Source organism: Raphanus sativus, chromosome 2 (assembly GCF_000801105.2).
Source record: "Raphanus sativus cultivar WK10039 chromosome 2, ASM80110v3, whole genome shotgun sequence".
Lineage (NCBI taxonomy): Eukaryota > Viridiplantae > Streptophyta > Magnoliopsida > Brassicales > Brassicaceae > Raphanus > Raphanus sativus.
In genome coordinates this window covers 39,424,523-39,450,395 of record NC_079512.1, presented here as the reverse complement: position 1 = coordinate 39,450,395, position 25,873 = coordinate 39,424,523, and the positions used below count along the sequence as shown (strand labels likewise).

The 25,873-nt window shown below is 34.0% G+C and overlaps 6 protein-coding genes, 1 long non-coding RNA gene and 1 pseudogene across 9 annotated transcripts; 4 read left to right on the top strand and 4 right to left on the bottom strand.

Annotated features, from left to right (window-relative positions):
* Positions 1–319, bottom strand: part of LOC130508732 (uncharacterized) — a 1,688-nt pseudogene extending 1,369 nt beyond the window's left edge.
* On the top strand, positions 197–3,179 carry LOC130508363 (inositol-tetrakisphosphate 1-kinase 2-like). Its single transcript, XM_057003826.1, has 9 exons — positions 197–704; positions 1,390–1,471; positions 1,569–1,601; positions 1,758–1,878; positions 1,977–2,069; positions 2,154–2,273; positions 2,368–2,600; positions 2,685–2,769; positions 2,872–3,179. Exons 1-9 carry the CDS (start codon positions 403–405, stop codon positions 2,961–2,963), a joined length of 1,161 nt encoding a protein of 386 aa, XP_056859806.1. The 5' UTR covers positions 197–402; the 3' UTR covers positions 2,964–3,179.
* Positions 3,180–3,423: 244 nt separating this feature from the next.
* LOC108848736 (aspartate--tRNA ligase, chloroplastic/mitochondrial) lies at positions 3,424–7,243 on the top strand. Its single transcript, XM_018622168.2, has 15 exons — positions 3,424–3,839; positions 3,983–4,126; positions 4,229–4,338; positions 4,435–4,546; positions 4,650–4,721; positions 4,827–4,918; positions 5,060–5,180; positions 5,402–5,524; positions 5,641–5,836; positions 5,919–6,106; positions 6,185–6,256; positions 6,344–6,442; positions 6,527–6,607; positions 6,673–6,730; positions 6,829–7,243. Exons 1-15 carry the CDS (start codon positions 3,492–3,494, stop codon positions 6,996–6,998), a joined length of 1,986 nt encoding a protein of 661 aa, XP_018477670.1. The 5' UTR covers positions 3,424–3,491; the 3' UTR covers positions 6,999–7,243.
* A 402-nt stretch (positions 7,244–7,645) lies between these two features.
* On the top strand, positions 7,646–10,162 carry LOC130508362 (uncharacterized). Of its 2 annotated transcripts, none has more exons than XR_008942811.1 (7): positions 7,646–7,827; positions 7,924–8,036; positions 8,455–8,578; positions 8,677–8,740; positions 8,818–8,882; positions 8,976–9,101; positions 9,697–10,162. It is a non-coding gene; the product is annotated as an uncharacterized LOC130508362 (long non-coding RNA). The 2 variants fall into 2 exon arrangements; XR_008942810.1 differs by having other exon boundaries at positions 7,648–7,827; positions 8,670–8,740.
* A 2,218-nt stretch (positions 10,163–12,380) lies between these two features.
* LOC130494548 (uncharacterized) lies at positions 12,381–14,477 on the bottom strand. The gene is made up of 2 exons (XM_057003825.1): positions 14,332–14,477; positions 12,381–13,910 (listed from the first exon to the last, which is right to left on the bottom strand). The coding sequence occupies exon 2, from the start codon at positions 13,838–13,840 to the stop codon at positions 12,542–12,544; it is 1,299 nt and encodes a 432-aa protein (XP_056859805.1). The 5' UTR covers positions 13,841–13,910; positions 14,332–14,477; the 3' UTR covers positions 12,381–12,541.
* Positions 14,478–16,582: 2,105 nt separating this feature from the next.
* LOC130499717 (pathogenesis-related protein 1) lies at positions 16,583–17,214 on the bottom strand. Its single transcript, XM_056994066.1, has one exon. It carries the CDS (start codon positions 17,153–17,155, stop codon positions 16,637–16,639), a length of 519 nt encoding a protein of 172 aa, XP_056850046.1. The 5' UTR covers positions 17,156–17,214; the 3' UTR covers positions 16,583–16,636.
* Positions 17,215–20,001: 2,787 nt separating this feature from the next.
* On the bottom strand, positions 20,002–20,766 carry LOC130498723 (pathogenesis-related protein 1-like). Its single transcript, XM_056992290.1, has one exon. The coding sequence runs from the start codon at positions 20,710–20,712 to the stop codon at positions 20,215–20,217; it is 498 nt and encodes a 165-aa protein (XP_056848270.1). The 5' UTR covers positions 20,713–20,766; the 3' UTR covers positions 20,002–20,214.
* A 2,150-nt stretch (positions 20,767–22,916) lies between these two features.
* LOC108842394 (DUF21 domain-containing protein At4g33700) lies at positions 22,917–25,852 on the top strand. Of its 2 annotated transcripts, XM_018615292.2 has the most exons (11): positions 22,917–23,383; positions 23,747–23,823; positions 23,917–24,000; positions 24,130–24,243; positions 24,332–24,418; positions 24,499–24,638; positions 24,746–24,833; positions 24,941–25,014; positions 25,090–25,214; positions 25,297–25,559; positions 25,658–25,852. In XM_018615292.2, exons 1-11 carry the CDS (start codon positions 23,206–23,208, stop codon positions 25,700–25,702), a joined length of 1,275 nt encoding a protein of 424 aa, XP_018470794.1. In that variant the 5' UTR covers positions 22,917–23,205; the 3' UTR covers positions 25,703–25,852. The 2 variants fall into 2 exon arrangements, 1 of the variants encoding a protein (XP_018470794.1); XR_001948264.2 differs by lacking the exon at positions 25,658–25,852 and having other exon boundaries at positions 25,098–25,214; positions 25,297–25,437.
* The last annotated feature ends 21 nt before the right edge of the window (positions 25,853–25,873 follow it).

Here is a 25,873-nt window from a genome sequence, read left to right as displayed (position 1 = left end):
ATTGTGAATTTTTGAAAACCTCTGACAGCGTCAGTGTATTCTATTTATTTTTGTCAGCGTGTATTATATAATTAATGGGAAATAAATTATAATCACATTTATTTTCTGCAATTCGTTCAATCTCTCTACTTCTCTATAAATATATATGATTCTGAATCCAATCTCTAGCCTCAACATCATTCTCACAAATCTCATTTCTCTGGCTCTTGGAGCTTTGTGACCCTTTTACGGTATATATAAGTTTCGGACTCATCATCATCTCTCTATAGCTTTCCCCGCCTCCTCTCTGCTCGTTTAGGGAAGTGCCAATTCTTACCATTTGCGTGTAAGCGGAGATAGAATCTTAAGAGGGATCTTATAAAGGATCTACCTTTCTTCTTACCCATCTCTCTCTCTTTATTAATGTTTGGGACTCTCGCTTCCGGAGATATCGAAACCGCCAGATTGAGGCGTAATTTGGGGGTTACACGCAATTTAGGGTTTTCCTGCGGTGGATTTGACGGTATGAGGTTGGAAGACGACAACATGAAGCCACAACAACACGGAGGTGACGACGAGGGGGAACAGGTGGCTGATGAAACGTCGCCGTTTCAGATTCAGCAGCATCCTTTTCAGCAGATTCAGCAGAAACTCGTTGTTGGGTACGCTCTGACTTCCAAGAAGAAGAAGAGTTTCTTGCAGCCCAAGCTTGAACTCATGGCTAGGTAATGAAAACACACAACGCAAATGCTGATGTCTTTTTTTTTTTGTTCCTGAGACGACTGTTCTTTTTTTTGTTTGGCATATGAAAATAGAACCGACAGTTTCTGTTCAAAATATCAAAAGGATGGACTTTGACATTTTCCCTAGATTTTGGTTCTTGTTTCCTTAGTCTTTGTTTTGGTTGGTTTGCCTGATTCTATTGTAGGAGGCCACTAGCTATTGTCTTGTCATTAGCCCATGTGTTTTGTCCTTGCTTATTAGACTCTCACACTTACTAATGCTTGTGGGTGTATCAGGAACCCTTGTTTCTATGGGAATATTCCTTGAATATATCCTCTTCTGGATTAGTCTCTGTTGAAGTTTTGATTTGACTTTTAAAAAAAATAAAATAGTTGAGATGTTTTGCCTTTTCTATGGCTTGGAAATCTTCTTCACCCACATGGGGTGATTTATGACTGGTTCGACTTATAATAATACTGTAGCATCATGTTTTAGAATCTCTCAAACAAGGATTTTTATTGTTCAGGGAGAAATATATTTCATTTCTTAATGTCTTTAGTTTGACGTCTGGTCTAATACTTTTGCTTTGTTCTAATCAGCCACATAGCTTTCATCCTTTTGCTTTTTTTCCAGCAAAGTTTTTGAACAAAGCGCTAACGTTACTACTTCCTTTTGTGTCTATTTTAGGAGAAAAGGCATTTGCTTTGTCGCCATCGATTTGAACCGTCCACTTTCTGAACAAGGACCATTTGATGTCGTTTTGCATAAGGTTTGTGAGAAGTACTATAGGAATGCTTTGAACTGAACCTTTTTATGTGTGTGTTGCTACTGGAAATCTAACGAGTATAATGATTATGCGCTTGCAGCTACTGGGAAAAGAGTGGCAAGAGGTCATTGAGGTTAGTAAAACTTGTCTGCGCCCTCTGGTTTGAGAGCACTTAGATTACTATTAACCATATTTTTCTTTTTGTGGAAATGATCCGTTTCATGAGCCTAGTGTCATCAGACACAATATCTTGTTCAAAATCTCATATTTGCCTGACTTTTGTTTCTAGGGTTACCAGCAGACACACCCGGAAGTGACTGTGCTTGATCCTCCAAACGCAATCCAGCGTATATATAATCGACAATCGATGCTTCAGGGCATGGCAGAGTTGAAGCTGTCTGATTGCAGCGGTAATGATTCTCTCATTTGTTCTTATGACATTGAAATCAAGAACTTTCTTAAAATTTCTTTATATAAAGTAATCTTTTCTTTGGTAAAATCCTTGTAGGGAGCATGTTAGTTCCAAAGCAAATGGTTGTCTTGAAAGATTCAGCATCTAGTGCCGATAAAGTTGTCGAAGCTGGTCTTAAATATCCACTAGGTACACATCTTCTTGCCACTAAATTTTCTTATACTTACTTGTATATAACTGCATCAAACTTTATTGTTTTAACTTTTGTCCCAGTTGCTAAGCCACTCTGGATCGATGGAACTGCAAAGTCACACCAGTTGTTCTTAGCTTATGACAGGCATTCGCTTGCAGAACTTGATCCTCCTTTAGTCTTGCAAGAGTTTGTTAACCATGGTATACTATATTGGGTTCTAACGTTACATTTTCTCCCATTTTATATATTATTCAAACATCTTAAAATTCATTATTTTTCTTTTGCTGCCTGAAGGTGGAGTTATGTTCAAGGTTTTTGTGGTTGGTGATATCATAAAAGTTGTGAGGCGGTTTTCTCTGCCAAATATAAGTAACTGCGACAAAGCCAAAGTAGATGGCGCCTTCCAGTTCCCGAGGGTTTCATCTTCTGCTGCTTCAGCGGATAACGCAGACTTGGATCCTAGTGTTGCTGAGCTCCCTCCAAAGTCTTTCCTCGAGGCCCTTGTGAAAGAGCTACGAACCTTATTGGTATAATAATAAACTTGGCTGCCGAGTCTGGTTCTTTTTTATTTTTTGGTTTGGTTTTAACTTGTTGCTGCTTTCTTTTGACAGGGACTTCGGCTTTTCAACATAGACATGATCAGAGAACATGGGAGCGAGAACGTGTTTTATGTTATTGACGTCAATTACTTTCCTGGCAAGTTTTGTTTTGTTTGTATTTTTGAAGCTTTAGTGTAGTTTGAATATGATGTTTCTCAGATAAAATGAACTTATGAAGTCTTTGAAAATCTATTTGCAGGTTATGGAAAGATGCCAGATTACGAGCAAGTGTTTGTAGATTTCTTCTGCAACCTGGCTCAAGCCAGGCATAAGAAGAGACATTGTAAATGAAGAAAGCTTGGAAGAGGAGGGAATCAACAGGACTGATGTGGTGGGGAAAAGAATAATGACTAATTATGGATTTGTATAGAATTAGCTTTCCCTTTTGGAAGGTTCTATCAGATAACAAGTTTTTGATTAGTGTTTCTGAAGTTTTTATTTCTTAATTATAATTTTAGACAAAAGTTGCATTGTACTCATTCCAATCAAATTCTCAATTTCGCTTTAGCTATATAAACCAAACCAAGCCAATTTAATCGGTTCGATCACCTGATTTATCGAATTAGCTCTTATCAGATAACAAGTTTTTGATTAGTGATTCTGAAGTTTAGAAAAATAAAAATTTAGACAGAAGTTGCATACTACTCATTCCAATCAAAATCCTCATTTCGGTTTAGCTAAACCAAAACAAACCAAACCAATTTAATCGGTTGGATCACATGATTTTATTCAACTCTTCCTCTTCGTCTCTTACAAAAACCTCAACCTTTGCCTCTCTCTCTCTCTCTCTCTCTTAGCTACTATCTAGTCGTCTCAAAGATGTCTCTCTTACTCCGAACTTTGCCTCTTCGACATGCTTCGTTTTCTCTTTTCCTCTCCGCCACGGCCATATCCGCTTCAAACGCCGTCGTTTCATCATTCCTCGTACCCAAACAGAGAAGCCTACAGCGAAGAAGAACCTTCTGCAATTCAGCTGCCTCCGTCGTAGTGAATTCGAATCCCTCTCCCCCGTCTCTTCTCAAATGGGTTTCTCGCTCGGGGCTCTGCGGTGAGCTATCAGTCGACGACGTTGGTAAAAGAGTCCACCTTTGCGGATGGGTCGCCCTTCACCGAGTCCACGGAGGTCTCACTTTCCTTAACCTTAGAGACCATACCGGCATTGTCCAGGTTTCCCATCTCAGCTAAAAGTTTCCCACTTTGCATACTATATAGATTGGTAGCTCTTAGTTTGATTTAGTTAATACTTGTTCTTTGGTCCGAAATGATTATAATTTGATTCGTTAATGTTTGAAAGTTTGTAATTATTTTAGGTTAGGACGCTTCCGGATGAGTTTCCTGAGGCTCATGGCTTGATCAATGACATGAGGCTTGAGTACGTTGTTTCTGTGGAAGGTACTGTTCGTACTAGGCCAAATGAATCCATCAACAAGAAGATGAAAACTGGAGTCCTTGAGGTATGCTTTCTCTTCCCGTTGACTTTAGCGGCATGTATATATATCTTATATGTTTATGGTTTTAACGAAAGCTGATGCGTTTAGTATGTTGGTTGGCATTAGGTAGTTGCAGAGCATGTTGAAATATTGAATCCTGTGAGGTCAAAGCTTCCCTTCCTAGTTACTACTTCTGACGAGACTAAAGACTCAATTAAAGAAGACATTCGCTTAAGGTGAAATATTAGCCTGTTACGATCTATCTTTCATGGTTGGTCTTTTCGTTCTAAGTGCTTACTGATGTTATTGGCTGTTTGTTTGTCTGGTGCTAGATTCCGATGTCTTGATCTACGCCGTCAGCAGATGAAGAATAATATACTTCTTCGTCATAATGTGGTGAAGCTGATTAGGAGGTATCTAGAAGACATGCATGAGTTTGTTGAGGTATTTCCTTTCTCTCTATTTGAAAGAGGCTCAGCAAAGTTTTCTTTATTAATCTGTTTTTTTTTTTTAACTTTTTTCATCTTGGTTTGTTGTTTGTGGTTAGATTGAAACTCCAATACTCTCTAGATCAACACCGGAAGGCGCACGAGATTATCTGGTGCCCTCAAGAATTCAGGTGAACTTACTTCTTTTTCATCCATCTTAATTTGTTTCCCTTCAAAGAGTATAATTTTTCATTATAGTTTATAGATCTGATTTCTATCAAATGTCTCTTTCGAAGTCAGGAACATTCTATGCTTTGCCACAAAGTCCGCAGCTCTTCAAACAAATGTTGATGGTCTCTGGTTTTGACAAATATTACCAGATAGCAAGGTTACGTATATGATTTTTGGCTCTTAAACTTTGTTTAGAATAAGACTCCCTTGCTCATCATACTTCGTATACCACCAAAATATAGAACTGTTCAATGCCAATGATTCTCTCTCTCTATTGCGTTCTATTTTGGTTGATCAGATGTTTTAGAGATGAAGATCTAAGAGCTGATAGGCAACCTGAATTCACTCAGCTTGATATGGAAATGGCTTTCATGCCTATGGAGGACATGCTGAAGCTGAATGAAGATCTTATCCGTAAGGTAAAAGGTTTCCATTGAGCTGTGTTTAATCAACTTGTGTCTTGTGTGAAAGTGATGCAAGAATGTTGTCAAGAAATATTTGTACAAACTTGTTACTACCTGTTGTGTTTTTTTTCTCCTGTAATTACGTTTCATCATTTTCTAATGTGAATCTCATCACTTTAATGAGTGCTTGATGCTCGTTCACCCTTTCTTCAAAATAGATTGACCTTCTTGTGCAGGTCTTCTCAGAGATTAAAGGTATACAGCTACCTGATCCATTCCCAAGAGTGACGTATGCTGATGCAATGGATCGATATGGGTCAGATAGACCAGATACAAGATTTGATCTTGAGTTGAAAGATGTAATATTATCTGCATCTTGGTTATTTCGTTAATGTTACAAAGAAGTATTATATATGTATCTTAAATGTACAGAAGCTCTGAAGTCTATCTTAAAGTGTAAATTCTGAAACTGCAGGTGTCAAATGTTTTCACAGAATCGTCCTTCAGGGTTTTCACGGAGGCCCTTGAAAGCGGTGGAATCATTAAGGTGTTATGTGTGCCTTCGGGTGCTAAAAAGTATTCAAACTCGGCTCTCAAAAAAGGAGATGTTTACAATGAAGCGATGAAATCTGGAGCAAAGGGTCTGCCTTTCTTGAAGGTCTTGGATAATGGTAAAATAGATATCCCATGCCCACTTCCTTCTCTCTGTCAATTCTATTCTAGTAATATAGTCATATCATTATTATATTCAAGGCGAGCTCGAGGGAGTTGCAGCATTAGTGTCTAGTTTAGACTCTGAGGGTAAAACAAACTTTGTGAGACAATGTGGAGCAAAGCCTGGCGATCTTATTTTATTTGGAGTTGGTCCTGCTGCTTCTGTTAATAAAACCCTCGACAGGTTAAGACTCTTTGTAGCCCATGACATGGATTTGATCGACCATGTAAGTTTCTCAATTTGCCAGTCACTTCTCTTCATGAAAATACATCATATTAAATTCCATTTCTTGTTTATTATATAGTCCAAGCACTCCATTCTGTGGGTCACAGATTTCCCAATGTTCGAGTGGAACGAACCAGAGCAGAGACTTGAGGTCCGTCAGTTCATAATTTGATATATTGCATGATGAGATTAAAAACCATTCATGTTGTTTGCTAATATGAAATAACTTTCTCTTCAGGCATTACATCATCCATTCACAGCTCCTAGGCCTGAAGATATGGATGACTTACCTTCTGCAAGAGCTCTTGCCTATGACATGGTCTATAATGGGGTGGAGGTACAGATAAACAGCTTGTCCATTTACTTTCTCTTGAACAATCGTATGGGAGATCTTTTGATATACTGTCTCGATGTATACCAGATTGGTGGAGGAAGTTTAAGGATATATAAGCGGGATGTACAAGAAAAGGTTCTAGAGATCATCGGCATCTCAGCTGAAGAGGTGAGAATCACTTTTTGTTTGATATTTACAGAAAAGCCTTATCTCATGCTGTTTTCTACAAACAGGCTGAAGCAAAGTTCGGATATCTTCTGGAGGCTTTTGACATGGGTGCTCCTCCTCATGGTATGTAAATTTTCTAAGACACTTTGTCAACAACTTGATGGCACTTTTGTTCAAGCATTGTTGATGAAACATTAACATTTGGTATTATGTTGTTGCAGGTGGAATTGCTTATGGATTAGATAGGATGGTAATGATGCTGGCAGGTGCGAGTTCCATAAGGGATGTAATAGCTTTCCCAAAGACAACCACTGCGCAATGTGCCCTAACCAGAACTCCCTCGGAAGTCGATCCAAAGCAGCTCCAAGATCTCTCCATCCGCACCAACTAATAGCTAATAGCGCTCTCAACACAATCATCATCATTGTATCTTTAATGCTTTAAGAGAAGATGAGTAAGTAGAGATGTGGTAATGGCATCTCTTTTGTCAAAGCTCTTGTCCACATCTTCAAGGTGGTTATTGATTTTACCGAAATTTGTATGGATATCACTTTTTTGAAACGATATTTGCAGAAGTGTTTTGCGAAACTCGCAAGAAGTGATTATAAAAGATTAATATTTTTTCACTCACAATAACATTCTTGAGTTGCTAATTCCTAAATGTTATCTATAAGATGTGAATTTTGGTCAGATGATAATTTCAGTATAATGAAAAGGAAACAAAATGTAATATGTGATGAAAAGTGTTGCGTTAGCTGTATAGCTACATTTGATTATGTGAAGTTATTTTTTATATGTGATATCTATTATTATAAAGAAAAGGGGACTCCCTTTTCCTCTTGCCAGCACATAAAATAGGTTAAGGAGAGTGCAACACGTGTCCCTCCACTCAAAACTCCGAGTTTCATTTAAATCTTTTGCTATACGAGTTGGGCTTACGAAACAAACGTAACTGGGCCTGTTAAAATCCTATCAAGACGTATCTGATTATTTTTCGTACAATTCAATTGTATTTTATGTTATGCTTTACATTATGTGCTGCGTTTAGACAACTTTAGTGGGGACCTTTGGTCGTCACTGTAGACTTATCGTCTCCTTCGTCTCCCGATATCAGAGAAACGGAACCATCAGATTTGATCATCTCATCAATCGATCAACCACGATGTAGAATCAATGCGGGATTTAATTGCGTCTGGCGATGGAGACGACTATATAAGAAGGTAAGCGTGGTCATTCTCATCCTTTTAGTTACTCTTACAAAAAAAAAAAAACCCTAAGATATGGCTAACGCTTTGGTTCTCCTCTCCAATCTCCAGGCCGGCCGATCCTCCTCCACCGTCGAAGTGTGCTTGCTCCGCTTCTGGGAGGCGAAAAAGTCCGCCGTGGTGGAGAGCTCATGGGCGTCGACATGCTTTTGGTTGATTCTCAGGTTTTGTATTAAAACCCCCTTTTTCTTTAGTTTAACTGATTGAATGTTCCACCACTATGAGCCTGCTCGAATCCATTATAGAATTATCAGTGTCTGTTTGTATTAATCTCTTTTTTGATTCCACCCCGACCGATTATTATTTTGAGAAGTCGCTGTTGTTATGTTGTGTGTTTTTACTGTCTGAGAAAATTTTCCGGTTTGCATTCTCACCCATCTTCTTTGTCTTGAGATTAGAGTTGTTCAATAGTTATATGTTCAATCGTATGAACCGCAAATTCTTTTTCCGATTTGTTGAAATCTTTGTTCTGTTTCATTTACAGTCGACCATGATGCCCGCTTCTGTGAGAACGTGACCGTCAATCTAACTGATGATAAGATGGATTAGCTGATATTTGTATATGTTGTTTCTGTGAAACAGGGTTCATCACGAAGGATAAGCTAAAGGAAGTGATGAAATCGATGGCAGAACTTTGGGAGATGATGATCGGTATCTACATTGATGGCAATGGAGACATCTATAATGGCTTCAAAACACCTCTCAGGTATAGTATGTATACACTAAAACCTTTTAGTTACATTGAATATTAATCAACGAGCTCAGATAATAAAAACTACAAATGAAATTTGGTTTAGGAATCAGCATGGAATGAACTAATAGAAATATCCAGAGTGTTAGATGGGACAGTTTCACATCGAAACTTGAGGTAATATTATTTTCAGATTCTTCTTTTTAAGTTTTATATCATGTATATTACTTCTTTATTATGTTTAACCATGGAAGCTTGAAGATCGTCAGCCACCATCCCTACTTTCAAATGGATATCCAAAACATAGACAAATTCTCAGGTATTGATTGCTTAAACCTCCTCTTTTTTTCATTCATTCCATTCATCTCTGTTAGCTGATGCATTTTATATTTGTTGTGTTCCTATGTGTCAGATTAGTCGTCGACAGGTTCAGGAGGTGGTGACGGTGAGAGATCAGCTGGAGAAGAAAGAGCAAGATCCAGGATTGTCGAATCAGAGTGAAAGGAGACGGAGCGAGAAATTCGCGACACTTAAGCAGGTCAGTATAAACAAACCTTTGAACATGATCTACAATATGACAAACCGTAAGAAGAGTCTATGTAGTTTTCTTCTTGATATAAACAATAGCTTGCAAGAATCTAGAAAATAGCTTGCAACAAACATTTGAACGTTACTTTTAGTATTTCTTTATTCCAATTTATTGTACCTGCCTAAAGAATCTAGAAAATAGAACTCTTTAAATTGTATTTTTCATATATATATATATATTTTTTTTTTTTCAAAACAGATCAATGCTTTTTTCCCATATTTCAACAATTAGATTTCTCCTAATTTTAATGATATGTGAAAATAACAGCTACTACTTAACTAGCCAACCTTTTTAAAAAAACTATTTTTATTACTAAAAGAAGACAATAGAGGTTATATACACATGGCGTCAATACTTACACATGTTTATATAGATTTTAGAACCTATAGAGATATATTTGTTCAGTTGCCCAAAAAAAGAGATATATTTGTTCTCTCTCATGTCTGTCCTATATGCACAAAGACTCTTTATAGATAAAAGACTCAAGTTTTGCAGTGTTTTAAATGTTTATAATAACTGATTGTGAATGTTTTTGTTTTCGCAGATGGATTTAACTTCTTATGATCAGAACGATGCTTGACAATGAGATTCAAGGAGAAGAAGCCTTCAGAAACTTCTCTTGCTGAAAGAGAAGAAAAGAAACAGAAAGACCAAGCTATGCTCTTCCACAAAAACCAAGGTAGTTAATTGCTCATAGAGCAAAGTGTGGAAATTCTTTATCCGAAAAGAAGATGACCGTGCACAATGCAATATGTTTCTGTAAAATTACAGGAACTGAAAGTAACACTAGAAACACGTATGTGGGCTCTACGTGAGATTTCTGAGTGTATCTTGGTTCGTTTATGTTTTTAATTCAGCTTGAGTTACAATATGTGTTTATTTAAGACTTTTGGTGCAAGTGATTTTCTGTTCTCTGTTATTATTGTGATGTGATCATCTTTGATCAATAAGTTAGCACAATGTGGGTTTGAAACTTTTTCTGAATGTAGTGTAATATGTTTGAAATTGAATATTCGTTTCAAACTTTGAACAATGAGTACAACTATTTCTAATAGGTGAAGGAAAACCCGTTATGTCAGCGAATTATTTGAAAAATTATAAAATCTTCCATAACTTTTGTTTAACTAACATCTGAACCAAATATTTTAACACAGTTTTATAAAATATTTCATAAATATTTATTCAACGGTTTGACCACAAAGTACTTTTTGTCAATTGAATACAGAATAACAATAATTTCTAAAATCATGAATAAACTTTTTAACACAATTTTATGAAGATAGAAGTTAAACTTATTTTATTAACAACTAAACCAAATATTTTAGCAACTACATCATACATATTTTATAAAATAAGCTTTTAACCATTAGTACGTTTTGAACCAAAACTAATTGTCCAATTTAAAATCATAAATAAAAATTTCAAAGGATTTTCTAACGATAGAAAAAAATAAACTGTGGTATACTAATATATCTGATAATTTATATTCAATGGTACAAAATACTTTTTGTCAACTGATTACAAAAAAAATTTAAAATCATGAATAAAATTTTAACACGATTTTATAAAAATAAATTTATAAATCGGGTTATAATATATATATATATATATATATATATATATATATATATATAAATATTTTCAACATCATAGGAAGAAAATAAATTTGATAACAAATAGAATGTATATAGATATCATATAATCATATACTTTTTTAAATAAGTAAATATATATTAAAATCAACATTATAGGAAGAAGATAAATTCGATAACAAATATAATGTGTATAAATATCATATTATCTTACCATTTTAATAATTTAAATATATATTAAAATTAATTTGAAATAAATATAAAATGTTATTATTGTTTTCTATAGTTTACTTACATGTGAACAGTGTAAAAGGAATACAAAAATCATCAGCAACTACTCAGTTTACACACTTTACAGTTTCATTGTTTTCTTATTTTGATTAACATTGTTTTACCTTCTCCACATTACTTTCTTCGCACTTAATATAACATTTTATTTTACAAAGAAATGCAACTTCAAATAGTCACCACATCTACTCTAATATCATGTCCAACATAAAATAATTACTTTTATAACATATACAAATTATACATAATCCAATTTTTTCCGAACCTAAAATATTACAAGCCACAAATAAGGCACCGAATATGAGATCGATTTTTTTGTAAAAAGAAACAAAATAAAGACCATTCTTTAGTATATAAATAACTACTATAAAAAAGCAAGATATATCTTATCACATATAATTTTTCTTCACTTAAAATTTTACAAAAAAAACAAAAATTATTATCATACACATTTTTTGCAGATGAAAACTTAAAATATAAACCACAAAATCATATTAAAATAATAATCTAGATCCCAAGTAAAGTATATCCCGCCCGTAGGGCGGACCGACCCTAGTGATAGTATATACCAAATGTGTATAATGAAAAGGAAAAAAAAAGTTAAGAAAACGAATTTTATTAGTTTCCATACATACATAAGACAAAACTGGATCGATTAAAAAAAGAATCTAAAAATTATCATCTATATATCTAAATTAATCAAATTATGTTTTTTATTTGATTGAACTAGGTTTTATGGTTTGACGTTGTGGTCATTTTTAATCAGTAAAAATTGTTTATTTTAAATCTTAGTCTTAGCTTAATTTAGAATCAATAAACTAAGAGATTAATGGTTGGTTTTGATACAGATGATAATTTGATTAATTTGGATATATAGATGATAATTTTTAATTTAATACAGAATCTTTTTTGTAAAAAAAGATTGATCCAGATTCTTGTCTTACGTTTGCAAACTAATTAAATTGTTGTTTTAAACATTTTTAGTCCTTTTTATAATACACATTTGCTGTATATTATCATATCACATATATGAAAAATAACTTTGCATATATAATCAAAAATTTTAAAACATTTTTAGTCCTTTTTATAATACACATTTGCTGTATATTATCATATCACATATATGAAAAATAACTTCGCATAATCAAATGTGGTTATTTAAGCAGCTAACGCAACAGTTTTCATCACACATTACATTTTGTTTCCTTTTCATTATGCACATTTGATATTTATATTATTATACAGCTTTAGACATGATTTGTTGCTGTTTCAGACAGTGCATACAAGAAGAGACCAGTTCCCACGTAGCTGACAAATCTTTGGGCTCTTCTACTGTTAATCAAATCCGTAGCCAAACTTGAAGATTAATATACAATTTTTGAAACTAAAGTAACAGAGACAGACACTGATGTTTCTAGTTTTTACTATGACAGCTGAAAAAAAGCAGAAAAACCGATAGAAAACATTCACATTAACTTATCCATTTTCTTTCCATCGGAGCTTCTTCATTTACTCTGCAGCCATCGCTTCCTCTTCATCTTCTTCTTCTCTCCCTTCTATACTTATATCCGGCAGAGTTTGTGGATCAGTGAGAGCTTCTCTCTCTTCTTGCAACATTGTGCTTTCAGGAGTATCATCTGCTTCCTCCGTTTGCTCTGTGGCAAAATGTTCTGAACTTTCTTTATCTTCTGTTTCATCATCACCTTCATATCTTGAACTCTCCTTCTCTTCAGTTGTGTTCGACCCAGAGGTGTTTTCAATTAGAGAAGACACTGAAGTTGAGTTCCTGAACTCATCATCTTGAATGGAAGATGTGTTTGTAATGTTTGCAGAAACAGTGACGTTGGCATCAGTTTCATTACCGGTTTGCTCAAGTTGAACGAGTGTCTGTAGATCAGATGATCCGGAAGGTGGTGCACCATCTTCTGTTCTGTCATGTTCTTGACTCCGTTCTTGCATGGTTTTTGTTTCATTCTGCACAAACCCTGAAGCTTCAGGAACTGCACTTTCGGAATTGGATGATTCACTGTCACCTTCTTTCACCTCCGTGGTTGTTTTCTCCACAGCTTCACCTAACTTCAAGACAGGTTCCTTCTGAACCTCGACCTCGATTATAGTGGCATTGGAACCGTTCTCCTGAGCGGGTCCTGTTGAATTTCCAAAGCTTTCTTTCAATCTCTCAGTGTTCAGTATCCGAGACTCATGAGACACTGCGCTGGAAGCATCATCTGCCTTGTAATGCTCCTCACGTGCCTCATGAACAGTCATATCAGTCTCATCCGCATGATTAGTCTCTGTTTCTCTCTCATTCGATCCATTCTCCTTCTCTTCTTGAAGCAATTCATCATCTTTGCTTTGATCTTGTTCATCAATAACATCTTCTTCTTCTTCTTCATGTTTGTTTTCTTCCTCATCCTCTTCAACTACTTCCTCTCCTTGCTTGTTCTTATCTTCTTCATCCTCCTCTTCCTCATGAGTACTATTCTCTACATTACTCTTGCTCTCTTTCTCTGTCTCTTCTTCTTCATCTTCCTCGTCTCCTTCCACATGCTTCTCTTTCTCTTCCTGGCTATGATAACCGGGAAGAAGATCTTTTCTCCCAAGCTTCACCATCCCTTCTTCACTCTCTAACAACGCCGTCGATTTCTTTCCATCTGCATCAAAGAACTCCTTCTTCTTGTCATGAGAATACTTGACTTGATAGATAAACCAGATGCAAACTCCAAGCAGAACACAAATCTGCACAACATGCTTCCCTTTGATACCTCTGCTCCCTCTTTGGCTTCTGCTTGATGATTGTTTCTTCATCTTCAACAAACACTCTTAATCTTCTTCTCACACAGCTATACAAATACCATAATCAAGACTTTTTCTGAACCTGTGACAATAAAGGAACAGCCTTTACAGAATAATAGAAGCAAAATCACCTGAGAACAGTCTTTTTCAAAAGAGATCGCTTTCCTCAACAGAAAGATGTGACATGCAAAAGGAAAAGACCAATTAATTGCAACCATGATGCAAAGACTTAGCACAGAGTTACAGAGAATTTTGACCAAAGTACACAACTTAAAACCCTAACCAGGAGAAGAAAGCTGAGAATCTTAGCAAGTTGTAGGAGAATGGTAAAAGGAACAGCAACTAAAGCTTTGATCTTGAGGAGTCAAATCAGCAAACCCACTTCTTAAACATAGAACCAACAAAGAGTATGAATGCAGGAAAAGAATCAGATTCGGAGACAGAAGCAAAAACAAAAGCTTTGTGAGGAAGAGAGTACCTAAGAGTTTGAGAGATAGTTTTACCTGAGAGAAAGAGACTAAGCTTTGGTGAATCTACAGAGAAAGAGAGAAACTTTGAAGAAGCAAAGAGTGTGAAGGACAGAGGTAACGCCCAGACAACGCAAAGAGAGGTGAAGTGATGACTATTGTCTGCTCTCTCACTTTTTAATTACTTTGGTCTCTTTTTTGGATTATTGAGAATCTTAAATCTATCTTATTAAAACATAATTACACATATAGAATACCCCTTAATTTTTAGTGTTATTTACAATTATATGTCACTGAAAATTAAATTCAATTTTCTATTTTAATGCTTGTATTTTTCTGTTATATTAATGTGTTTCTTTTTCTTTCCTATTTTAATGATTATCTTTTTCAATTAAATTAATGTGTTTTTTTCCTTCCTATTAGTTAGATTAATGTATTTTTTTATTCTTAAACAATTAATGATATTTTAAAGTTGTCTTTTTTGTTAACTTAAAGTTGTCTAAACTATTTGAAGATATAAAAAATAGTCAAAAGTAAACATATAAAGTAGATAAATAATAATCAAACACCAAAAAAATTTTAAATATATATTTATTCTCCATCCAAATATTGAAGTTCAACCTGTTTTTTAATTTTTAATTTAGGTATTTCGGCTTACATTACTCAAATTTATATGTTTTGAGAAATTTAAAATATATATAAATTTTGAAAATTTTAAAATAATTCAAACGGGTTATCTGTATCCGAACCCGCAAATACCCGAATCAAACCGAAACCAAAATTTAAAAATATTTGAATGTTGCTGAAATCTTTAAACTCCGGAATCTCAAACCCAAATAGATTTTAATCGAACAGTGGGTGTCCAAATACACATCCCTAACGTAGACAATGTAAAACGATCAAATATTATAAATACATCATTTAGTATAAATAAATAAAAAATAAAACAGAAAATTAATACCCGTGCGGTCGCACGGGTCAAGATCTAGTTTAATATTATCATTTGTTCGTGGACAAAAAATATTATCATTTGTTCAAAAAAAAATTAATATTATCTTTAATATTGAGTTGTCTTAAAAAAAATCAATTTTCAAAGCTCATTATTAAATATTATTGTAGAAAATATTTTTTTATTGTAAAATAAATGTCGTTTTTATGCAAAATTTATTCATTTTGTAATTTACTATTTTTTATTGGTGGATGTATAGGTTATATGTTTTATATAGAAAATGTGTAAAATAAATGATTTTTGAATCTGTTTGAACAAATCTAAAACAACACTTGATATGAAACAAAGAATATATAAAATAAAATCATTTAGTCATATCTTTAGAATTGTGAAATGAAATTCCACTGGTGATGTAATTGTAGATATGGTTTAAACATACAACCTTTGTATGAAGGAACAAACTATAACAAGAACAAAAAAAATATTTTCAAAAAAAACAGCTTCTAGCATTTGAATACTGAAATGTGATGCTTATTTCCAATTAATTGTATATGGTGATTATTACAAATTAATCGACTAAGATGGTTTGTAAGAAAATGTTTCTAGCATTTAAAATCTTAATGTGTGTATCAAGTATTCAAGTGTATGAGTCATTCTCGGATTCTTCAAATGGTCAAAGTTGTCTAGAGATCGGGTTAAGACTACATTAGTCTAAGCAATATGTTGAGCTCTTAGTCTATATCACATTTGATATCGGCTGTTGGGATCCCATACCCAAGAAGAAGTTCAAACTAATCTCAAAATTAAATGGTAGTGCGCAGTCCACAAAATTAAATGGTAGTGCGCAGTCCACAGATAATTTTTTTTTTAGACATTCAAATAGGTCGTAAGATAATCGTATATCTACATGGCCACAAAATAAAACATAGTAGGGGTATTGGAACTCCGGTTGCTTAATAATTCTAAAATACGCCTAATACTAGACCACAGTCTTTTACACATATGTATCAATATTTAATTTAGCGCTTAACCACAGATCACTTTGCAAACCATATGATTAAGGTAGTGTTACACCTTGAAACAAATCAAAACCTACGTATCTTAGAACGGCCTACCGAAACTAACAATTAGGAAAAATCAGCGACAAAAAAAGTTCTACATATTTTATACTTTCGCCATATGTAATAAATTTTTCTCTATTTTGAGCAATAGAGTAATTGTTTGATGTAAAAAAACTTTTCACTGTCTATCAATCAAGCATGCACCCAAATTTTGCATATATAAAATTTCAAACTCCATAATTATAGGAAAACAAATATAAATTCTCATGTTCTGAAGTATGGGGAAAAAGTTACAAAGCAATCTTTACACATTCATTGATTGAAATTGAAATCAATATGGTTTAGTTCCAATATAATTACCCGCAGGGTCATAGTTACACACAATAATACTTGCACCATTACCACACACACCCTTACCACAACCGAGCCGAGCAGATCCACGCCACACGACCTGCGTGTAGTGTCCGCAAGCCGAATCGTGGCACGAGTTTGAGTAATAATCATAATACGACTTTTCACTTATCCACATTGCAACAGCCTGAGACGGTGACATGTCTCCACTTCCCATTGCAAGGTTCTCTCCATATGGTCCAGAGGAATGCTCGAGGCTGCATGAACCGGATGCTAGTTGATTTGCGTAGTCCTGAGCCACAGTGGCTAGGCCGAAGTCCCATCTTAGAGGCTTGACTCTGACCATGGCTCGGGCTACGTTGTGTGGTCTGAGGTAGCTGTCAGGAGAGTCATGGGTCTGCGGATACTGATAATATTGTGCGAAAGAAACATCGATTTGAGTCAAGTAGATGATGAGAAGCAGGAGAACCAAGGCTTCTGTAGAGACCTTACTAAACATTTTAATGATTTTCGTGTTGTGTCTTGTAAAATATCTCAATTATAGTGTGAGATGGCTTTTCTTGTGTGTTTGTGATGGATATTTATAGAACGTTTGTAGTATTCAGGGCCTAGTTGATGTCACGTTTTCAAGTAAATATATTTAAACAGTTTTCAACACTGAAATGATGTACGCACGTTATTTAAGGGTTAGGTGTCCAGAAAACAGTGGCATTGTCGTAGAGCTGATTATTGTGATGACTATCTTGGACGGCTAAGTGTGATGGAACAATATCTTTAAAATTATTAATTTCCGCTGTGGATTAGATAATATAGATAGGAGAGAAACTGTCATTTGGGTATTACAGTCTACGACATATATAATGCATAGTCTCCGATCCTTGCCAAAGCAGCCGGATGACGTGCCTTTTACAGACGATGTCAATGAAAAAACATTAGGGAAAATTGGAATTTACAAATTCATGTTAACTAAAATTCACATGATTTCTTTTTAGTTTTATCTTCCGGATAACCCACAATGAATTTACAAATCACTTTTATACGAATTAGGTAGCATATCAATTTATAACACTGTTATTTCTCTATTCATCGGAATAGTTTGTACATATATACGGAAATGAAGAAATATACATAGGGTTTAATTAGGTAATTCAACCTTTGTTTTCTGAATATGCACACACATTAGGCCATTATTATCGCACGTCTCAATCTCTCGTCTTTAAGGTGTTTTGGAGTGGGCCCCATCACAAAAATCCCAAACTTCCTCTATTTGTCCCTAAATAAGAAACGTTCTGCATGATTTAGTGAACGTCCTGCGTATTTTGGCATAGCCCATCACAAAAGTCCCAAGCAATAACGATGGCCTTAATTAATAACTAACTATTTAGTGATTTTATAATGGATTTTTCTTTATAGTTAAAATAACATTTAAGTCGTTTTGATTAATTAAGTACATATATATGTCTACAATATAGTTCTAAGTAAAATGATATTTTACTATTAATGAGCAAATATAAGAAAATTAACATTTGTGTTTGATAATTTTACTCGTAACTATCTTGCAATTTACAAGAGAATATACAAAAAAATGAAATTCTCTAGTCTATATTTGAGAAATGATTTGCCACATGTCTTCTCTACAATCGTTTTCACAAAAACAATTGTGACGTGGCTATTAACATTGATGACATGTCATATGATTAAATATGACATGGACAATTACATTTAATGCTGATATATATTTTTGGAAATGTTTTTAGAATATGACAATAACTCATATATTACATTTAATATTGATTTATATTTTTGGTAAACTTTGTAGAATATGGTAATAACTCATAAATCATCACTAAAATAAATATATTCAAATATGAGATTTTGAATTTCGAAATATTATATAATTTTACATTTATAATCATTAAATTTTTATTATCTAAAATTTCTAAATTTTCTGAATTAAAAAAAAAATAAATTGTAATATCATTAGTTTATTTTAGATATCTACAGATATTCGAAATATTATATAATTTTAATTTTATAATTATAAAATTTTTATTATCTAAAATTTTCTAAATTTTCTGAATTTTAAAAAAAAAATTGTAATATCATTAGTTTCTTTTAGATATCTACAAATTATATAAATTATTTAGTTTAATTTTTGATAACTATACAATTTTATATGATTTTAGTAATTTTGTACAAGTTGATTTAATACATTTAACCAAATGAAATAAATAATTTTTATCTAAGATTTTAACTTTATATATATGTATACATATATATTCTTAAATATAATTTAAAATAAAAAATATTTTCTCTTAATTTTATGCTTAATTAATGATATTTATATTAATTATTGACCAAAATAATAAAATATATTATATTAATAAATTACATTTTAAAATATAAAATTTTACTTTTAAAAAATTCATCACTCCACATAGTGCAGAAAAACACATAGATTAATAATTGTGACATGGTTACTAAAATATGACATGAAAGGAGTAATACCAGCACGAAGATCGTCGTCTTGGGCGGTGGGGGGGAGAAGACCTAAATCATCATCGCAATTTGCAATCCTCCTCCTTTTCTTTGCGGCCCAACCATTTTAAATAGATTAATATGACATGGACAATTATATTTAATGTTAATTTATATTTTTGGTAAACTTTTTAAAATATGATAATAACTCATATATTATATTTATTGTCGGTTTATATTTTTGAATTTTTAAAATATGTTAATAACTCATAAATCATCATTAAATAAATATATTTAATTATGGCATTTTCAAATTTCGAAATATCATTTAAATTAAAAATATTTCAAAAATATATACATATTTTTAGAAAATTATGAAAATAAATCATAAAATCAAATTAAATCGTAAAATCATTAGTTTATTATATATCTACAGATTTTATAAATATTGTTTAATTTTAATTTTTGACAATTATGCAATTTTACATATTTATTTAATATATTTAATTAAAATAAATAGATAGAAAAATCTACTACCTAAGATTATAATTTTAAATATATACATGCACATTCTTAAATATAATTCAAAATAAACAAAATTGTTTTTATCTTAATTTTTAATGTTCAGTAAAATCAAATTTATATTAAAATATTGATAAAAAGAAAGAAAATTTATAATATTAATAAAAAATAAATATAATTTATATTTGTCTATTAAAAAAATTTAAAATTCTTTTACTGCATATGGTGCAGGAAAACACCTAGTACATTGTTAAAAGAAATCCCGAGTTTTTCTCAATTAAATACAACATTATAACATGCATATAAAAATACCCTAAATATATGTTTACCTATATAATGCAGAAGAACAAAAAGAAGATTTATATATATCGCAAACAAAGCAAGTGCCGTAGCATTTGGATTTTATTATTCCATTACAAAAGAGAACCGGACCGGACAAACCAATCATTATTAGCTGACAACAGAGATTGGTATAGATAAACAACATAGAAACAGTACATACATCTGTATAACATATATTTCGAAGCATATTCAAACGAGGGTTTTAATTTTGATGTCTTAGTAAGGCCACTGACCATTCCAGTTACCGGGAGGATCATAGTTGCAAGTAATAAAGGTGTTACCATTGTTGCATCTCACTTTTGCACATCCCAACTTCACCGAGTTTCTCCACACAACCTGCGTATAGTGGCCGCACACTTCGTTCGGAGCACATGTGTTGAAATCATAATTGTAGTCTTTTTGCTCCTTCACCCACATGTCAACTGCTTCGACGCCTGACATGTCACCGCTGCTCCAAGCGATGTTCTCTCCATAGGTCCCACCACTCGAGTGTTTCATGGAACAGCCGACGCTTTTACGCTGGTTCGCATGGTTACGGGCATAAGCAGCCACCTGGTTGTCCCACCTTAAAGGACCCACCCCAACCTCGGCTCGGGCTTGGTTATGAGCATCCAAGAAGTCTTGTCGCGTGTCTTGGGCTCTTAGGGGAACAATAGACAGTAGGAAAATGGTTGTGGCTAAGATTAGGTTTTGGGATGGGTTAAAGATTTTCATCTTTTTCGTTTCTGACGTTAAGAATTTTAAAGTTTTGGATGATTTAAAATGTGAGGATAGTAGCCGGGTTATATAGTAGTTAGCATGGAGCCTTGTTGAACGTTTTTTAATTTCCCGAAACACACTTGTAATTTTTATACTGTTATTTTACCCAAAACAAAAATTATAATGTTATTTTTTCTTGCAAAAAAACATATACAAAATTTTACGGAAGTTCGAAAAGTATGCGTCTGCGGTCTAATATAGTTGGCCAATTGATTAAGAACATATATGATTATTTTTTTTTGAACAAGAAAGAACATATAAGATATACTCAAGAGTTCAGGGTAATTGGTCATCAATGTCTCTAATGTCTAAATAATCGTTCACAGATTAACTGCAGTGGATAATGAAATTCGCATTTAAATTTGCTGATGCTTTGCATTCTACGATGACTGGTTGAATAATATCACTATGTACAATATTCAAGTCTGATATATACAGATTTTACATTTCCGAATATTCTAGTATATACGTTATAGATAGCAAAAAAAAACTAGGTTTAAGACATAGTGATATGCTGGTGAATTGAGGATGAAAGGACGATTATTTAGAACATGTGGGTAGAAGGACGAACGTCGATTCGAACTTATTTACTAATATTTCAGAGAAATGAAGAAATTCTTTAATTATATGTATCACATATAGTTGTTGGAGTTTCACATCGCTGCATTTTTGTATCTTCTATGACGGCCAAGCAATCTAGATGATACAATAGCCATCACGATTTTTCAAAGTAATTTGTGATTATTTCAGTTCATCAACTTTTTGGTGGACCTCACATTAAGCCAAGACGCAAAAGCGTACAAATTTTCTTAGATGGTACCGGGTACTCCACAATTAATATTCTCTTTTTTTATCTTAGGTCAAGATGATTAAAATTTTAAGCTTGATTTGAATAAAATATATATAAGGGCAACAGAAAATATAAATACGAAAAGGAACATTCAAGCCTTGGTACTGTCCCATGTTTTTCTAGTCCATGAGTTGTTGTATAGGTAAAATCATAAATGCTACAACAACATTCATTTTCAGTGCCTTATGAGAATACAGCGAAGACTTCTGTTTAAAAGGCAGAGAGAGGATCACAGACACATATAACCATGCACGTTCGCATGCAATGCATGATCTTGATAGATGATGATCATATATATATTGAAAGTATAGAATCACACACAGGTCCTCTGTGGACAAGTCACACACAGCCCCTAAGATTTACAAGGAGGATCATAGCTGCAAATGATGAAGGTTCCATCATTGTTGTTACTTGCATACCTGACTTTGGCACGCCGCACACCCAACCCGGCCGGATTTATAAACGGGCTGGGCCTTAATGGACCAAAAAACCCCGCCACAATATCCAATGTATTAATACCACTACGATCAAGGCCCTAACTCCAACCTTTTCCCTTGTTGTCACAGAATGAATATAATAGCCCAATATAATATGATATCGCTAAAGAAATGCACGACTCTCATAAGATAAACAATGAGATACTATATTGTATGGGAACTTGAGTATTCTTTTTGCTCAATAATTTAATAGATACTTTTTTTTTTTGTAACTTAATTTAATATAATAGCCCAATTTAATAGATACTTGCCGACCTAATAAGTGGCTAATAATGAAAAGCTTTCTTTTGAATCATAATACAAGTGCAACTTTGATAATGGTCCTCACAGATCTGCTACTTAGCTCCATTATGTTTTTTCACCTCTTTTTGCCATAATAGTGCTCTTTGATTTTGTAAATCTAACTTTCATTAATATGAATATTAACAGTTTTAGCAAAAAGATTTTTTTTTGATAATAATAATAAAAATGAGTTTTAAATGAAAAATACAAATATAATTTATGAAAATATATAAACTCAATTATGGTACTATACTACATCATACAGTATATATACACGTTCAGGTTTACAAGTACAACGACACACACAGAGAAAAGTGTGTTTGGTAGTGTGCGAGAATCGTATCGGATCAAAATACTGTCCGTAGCGGGAAAAAAACCAGCTAATGCTTCGTCAGCAACAAAAAAAATAAAAAAGGACTTCTCTTACAAAATGATTAATTTCCTAAAACACCCTTTCTCACCGAAGAGGTAAGTCGTTGTCAGATAAAGGGTACGATTGTCATTAGTGCCAGGCTCTCGGCTCCTATACTCAATTGGCATATGCAGAGCATCCCACCGCACGAGCTCTTTGGTGTTCTATCATCTCTCCACACTTTGCTTCGATTTCTCTGCAATATTAAAACACTTTTTTTTTTTGTGGGTTTCATCTCAAGCTTCCAACTTGGGCCGTTATTTAATTGAGTTTCTCGTGTTCTGATTTTGAACTTGAAAAAAGAGTTTAATTTTGGGAGAAAGGAGAAGATGATGAAAGGTCTCTGAGTGTTTGTGTGAGCTAGGGTTAAGTGTGATTCTAAGTTGTGTAAAGAAGGGGGAGTTTTGATGGCGGCGGAGCTTGAATGTTGCGAGGCGAACTTCTTCATACACATAGCAGTGATAGCGTTTCTGGTCTTGTTCGCTGGACTCATGTCTGGTTTGACATTGGGTCTTATGTCCTTGAGTCTCGTTGATCTCGAGGTTCTCGCTAAATCCGGTACTCCCCAGCATCGCCAATACGCTGGTAAAGTTCGATTCTTTTTTGTTTTTTTTTTTTTGTTTTTTTACTCTTGTTGAGTTTTGCAGATTAATTAAACAAAGTTTGATACTTTCACCATTTGAAGTTTTTGATTAGCTTTCACATGTGCAGTTGTAGTGAGCATGTTCGAATTGGTTTTCAGTTCATTATTTGTTTGACAGTTTTGATTTAACTTCCAAACGCATCTGCCAAAGTTGGGTCGAGTTTGGTTTTAAACTATTTCTAAACTATTAGATCAATAAAAGAACACCCTTTCAACGGTTTTTGCTACACTGAGACAGAACCACCAAAAATCTTGTGTTAATGTTGAAAAGTGTTTTCCTTTTCTTTTTCTTTCTTTTGCTGCAGCAAAGATATTGCCAGTGGTGAAGAATCAGCATCTGTTGCTTGTCACTTTACTTGTATGCAATGCAGCTGCTATGGAGGTAATGTTTTAAAATGTCACATATTTTCCTGGTTAAATTGATCTTGGGGAATGTTTGATGTTAGTAATGATTTTTTTTTTTTTTTCATTTCAGACGCTTCCTATTTTTCTTGATTCTCTTGTCACGGCTTGGGGTGCCATTTTGATCTCAGTTACATTGATTCTTCTCTTTGGTGAGGTAAGATTAGCCCTCTCCCCTGTTATAATAATCAATCGGCAAAACCCTCTCTGAGCATTTTTTTCAGTCATGTTCCTCTGTATCTGAGATGTTAACAATGATTGATTGTTGGCTTTGCTGAAACTGCAGATTATACCTCAGTCAATTTGTTCACGTTATGGTTTGGCCATTGGTGCAACAGTGGCTCCCTTTGTCCGTGTCCTAGTCTTTGTCTGCTTACCAGTTGCATGGCCGATTAGCAAGGTAACTAAATACACTTTTACCCATCTCCTCAGGGGTCAGTGTCCCAACCATCATGTTGCTTTTTTTTTTTGTCCTTTGAATACTCCAGCTGCTGGACTTCCTATTGGGTCACCGTCGTGCAGCGCTGTTTCGAAGAGCTGAGCTGAAAACACTTGTGGACTTACATGGAAATGAGGTATGCAATTGATCCCATCTTCAAGATTATGTATACCTTGTATGCCATGCCATGTTGTTCAGTATTTTTGTTTCTTTCAGGCTGGAAAGGGCGGAGAGTTGACTCATGACGAAACGACAATCATTGCAGGAGCTCTTGAACTCTCTGATAAAATGGTCAAGGATGCTATGACACCAATCTCTGATATATTTGTGATCGATATCAATGCTAAACTAGACAGGTTTTGTTCTGTGATTCCTAGGAGGACTATCAGATGAGAGAGATACACTTGCCTGGACTCTTTATTCTTCTCATGCTTAAACTTTTTCTCTTTTCCTTTGATTATAGGGATTTGATGAACTTGATTCTTGAGAAAGGGCATAGCAGAGTTCCAGTTTACTATGAGCAGCCAAATAACATCATCGGCCTTGTTCTGGTGACTCCCACTCTCATGCATTACTTCCACATTTTAGATCACATAGACAAGATATTTTCCTCTATGGTATATCTGCTTCTAACCATTCATATATCTTTTATCTTCAGGTAAAGAACTTACTGACTATCAATCCAGATGATGAAACACCCGTCAAGAATGTCACAATAAGAAGGATTCCGAGGTGAAATTTCCGAATCTAAGCTATTAATCCCCCACTGAGTGTGATACAAAAGCTAATGTCTTGCTTTTTGTTTAGAGTACCAGAAACCTTGCCTTTATATGACATATTGAATGAGTTCCAGAAAGGACTCAGCCATATGGCTGTTGTGGTGAGGCAGTGCGACAAAATCCACCCTTTACCTAGTAAAGATGTTAAAGACGGTACGCAGTTTTCATTTAGTTGGAAAAAAATGTGGTGCTTCTGAGTTTCAAGTTTGAAAATCTTTTCTTTGGTGTCTTACAGAGAGGGTTAAGGAAGTACAAGTGGATGTTGATGGTGAAGGAACTCCTCAAGAGAGAATGCTAAGGACAAAGAGATCGCTACAAAAGTGGAAGAGCTTTCCAAATCGAGCAAGTTCGTTCAAGAGAAGTAAGACCAAGAAGTGGTCAAAGGACAATGACGCAGACATCTTGCATTTAAATGGCAACCCGCTGCCTAAACTAGCCGAGGAAGAAGAAGCTGTTGGAATCATTACAATGGAAGATGTTATTGAGGAACTTTTGCAGGTAATTAAGGAATGTTTCCATAAAGAGTTACCAAAATCAAAAGTAAACAAAAGTCTTTTTTTTTTCACTTTTAACTGTGTATATATTTGTGGTTATAGGAGGAGATCTTTGATGAAACGGATCACCATTTTGAAGACTCGTGACAGTGCATGACCGCTGATTATGTATCTCTCTTGTCTTTGTTTTAAAACCTTCCTACTTTGTTACTTGTCCTTCGGCTGTATCAATGTAGGAATACTTAAAAAGTGTTTGTAATTTTTTTTAGAAAGTACTACAATGGTTGGTTGGTTTGATCGGTGTGATATATGTAGAGT

Excerpts from the sequence above, each read along its gene's own strand:
- LOC130508363 (XM_057003826.1), top strand. The coding sequence starts at position 403 with ATGTTTGGGACTCTCGCTTCCGGAGATATCGAAACCGCCAGATTGAGG. Across the intron at positions 1,472-1,568 it reads TTGATGTCGTTTTGCATAAG|CTACTGGGAAAAGAGTGGCA; the intron begins GTTTGTGAGAAG and ends ATGCGCTTGCAG. Across the intron at positions 1,602-1,757 it reads AGTGGCAAGAGGTCATTGAG|GGTTACCAGCAGACACACCC; the intron begins GTTAGTAAAACT and ends TTTTGTTTCTAG.
- LOC108848736 (XM_018622168.2), top strand. The coding sequence starts at position 3,492 with ATGTCTCTCTTACTCCGAACTTTGCCTCTTCGACATGCTTCGTTTTCT. Across the intron at positions 4,722-4,826 it reads TGGTGCCCTCAAGAATTCAG|TCAGGAACATTCTATGCTTT; the intron begins GTGAACTTACTT and ends TCTCTTTCGAAG. Across the intron at positions 5,181-5,401 it reads ATGAAGATCTTATCCGTAAG|GTCTTCTCAGAGATTAAAGG; the intron begins GTAAAAGGTTTC and ends CTTCTTGTGCAG.
- LOC130494548 (XM_057003825.1), bottom strand. The coding sequence starts at position 13,840 with ATGAAGAAACAATCATCAAGCAGAAGCCAAAGAGGGAGCAGAGGTATC.
- LOC130499717 (XM_056994066.1), bottom strand. The coding sequence starts at position 17,155 with ATGTTTAGTAAGGTCTCTACAGAAGCCTTGGTTCTCCTGCTTCTCATC.
- LOC130498723 (XM_056992290.1), bottom strand. The coding sequence starts at position 20,712 with ATGAAAATCTTTAACCCATCCCAAAACCTAATCTTAGCCACAACCATT.
- LOC108842394 (XM_018615292.2), top strand. The coding sequence starts at position 23,206 with ATGGCGGCGGAGCTTGAATGTTGCGAGGCGAACTTCTTCATACACATA. Across the intron at positions 24,244-24,331 it reads TTGCATGGCCGATTAGCAAG|CTGCTGGACTTCCTATTGGG; the intron begins GTAACTAAATAC and ends TGAATACTCCAG. Across the intron at positions 25,015-25,089 it reads ACAATAAGAAGGATTCCGAG|AGTACCAGAAACCTTGCCTT; the intron begins GTGAAATTTCCG and ends CTTTTTGTTTAG.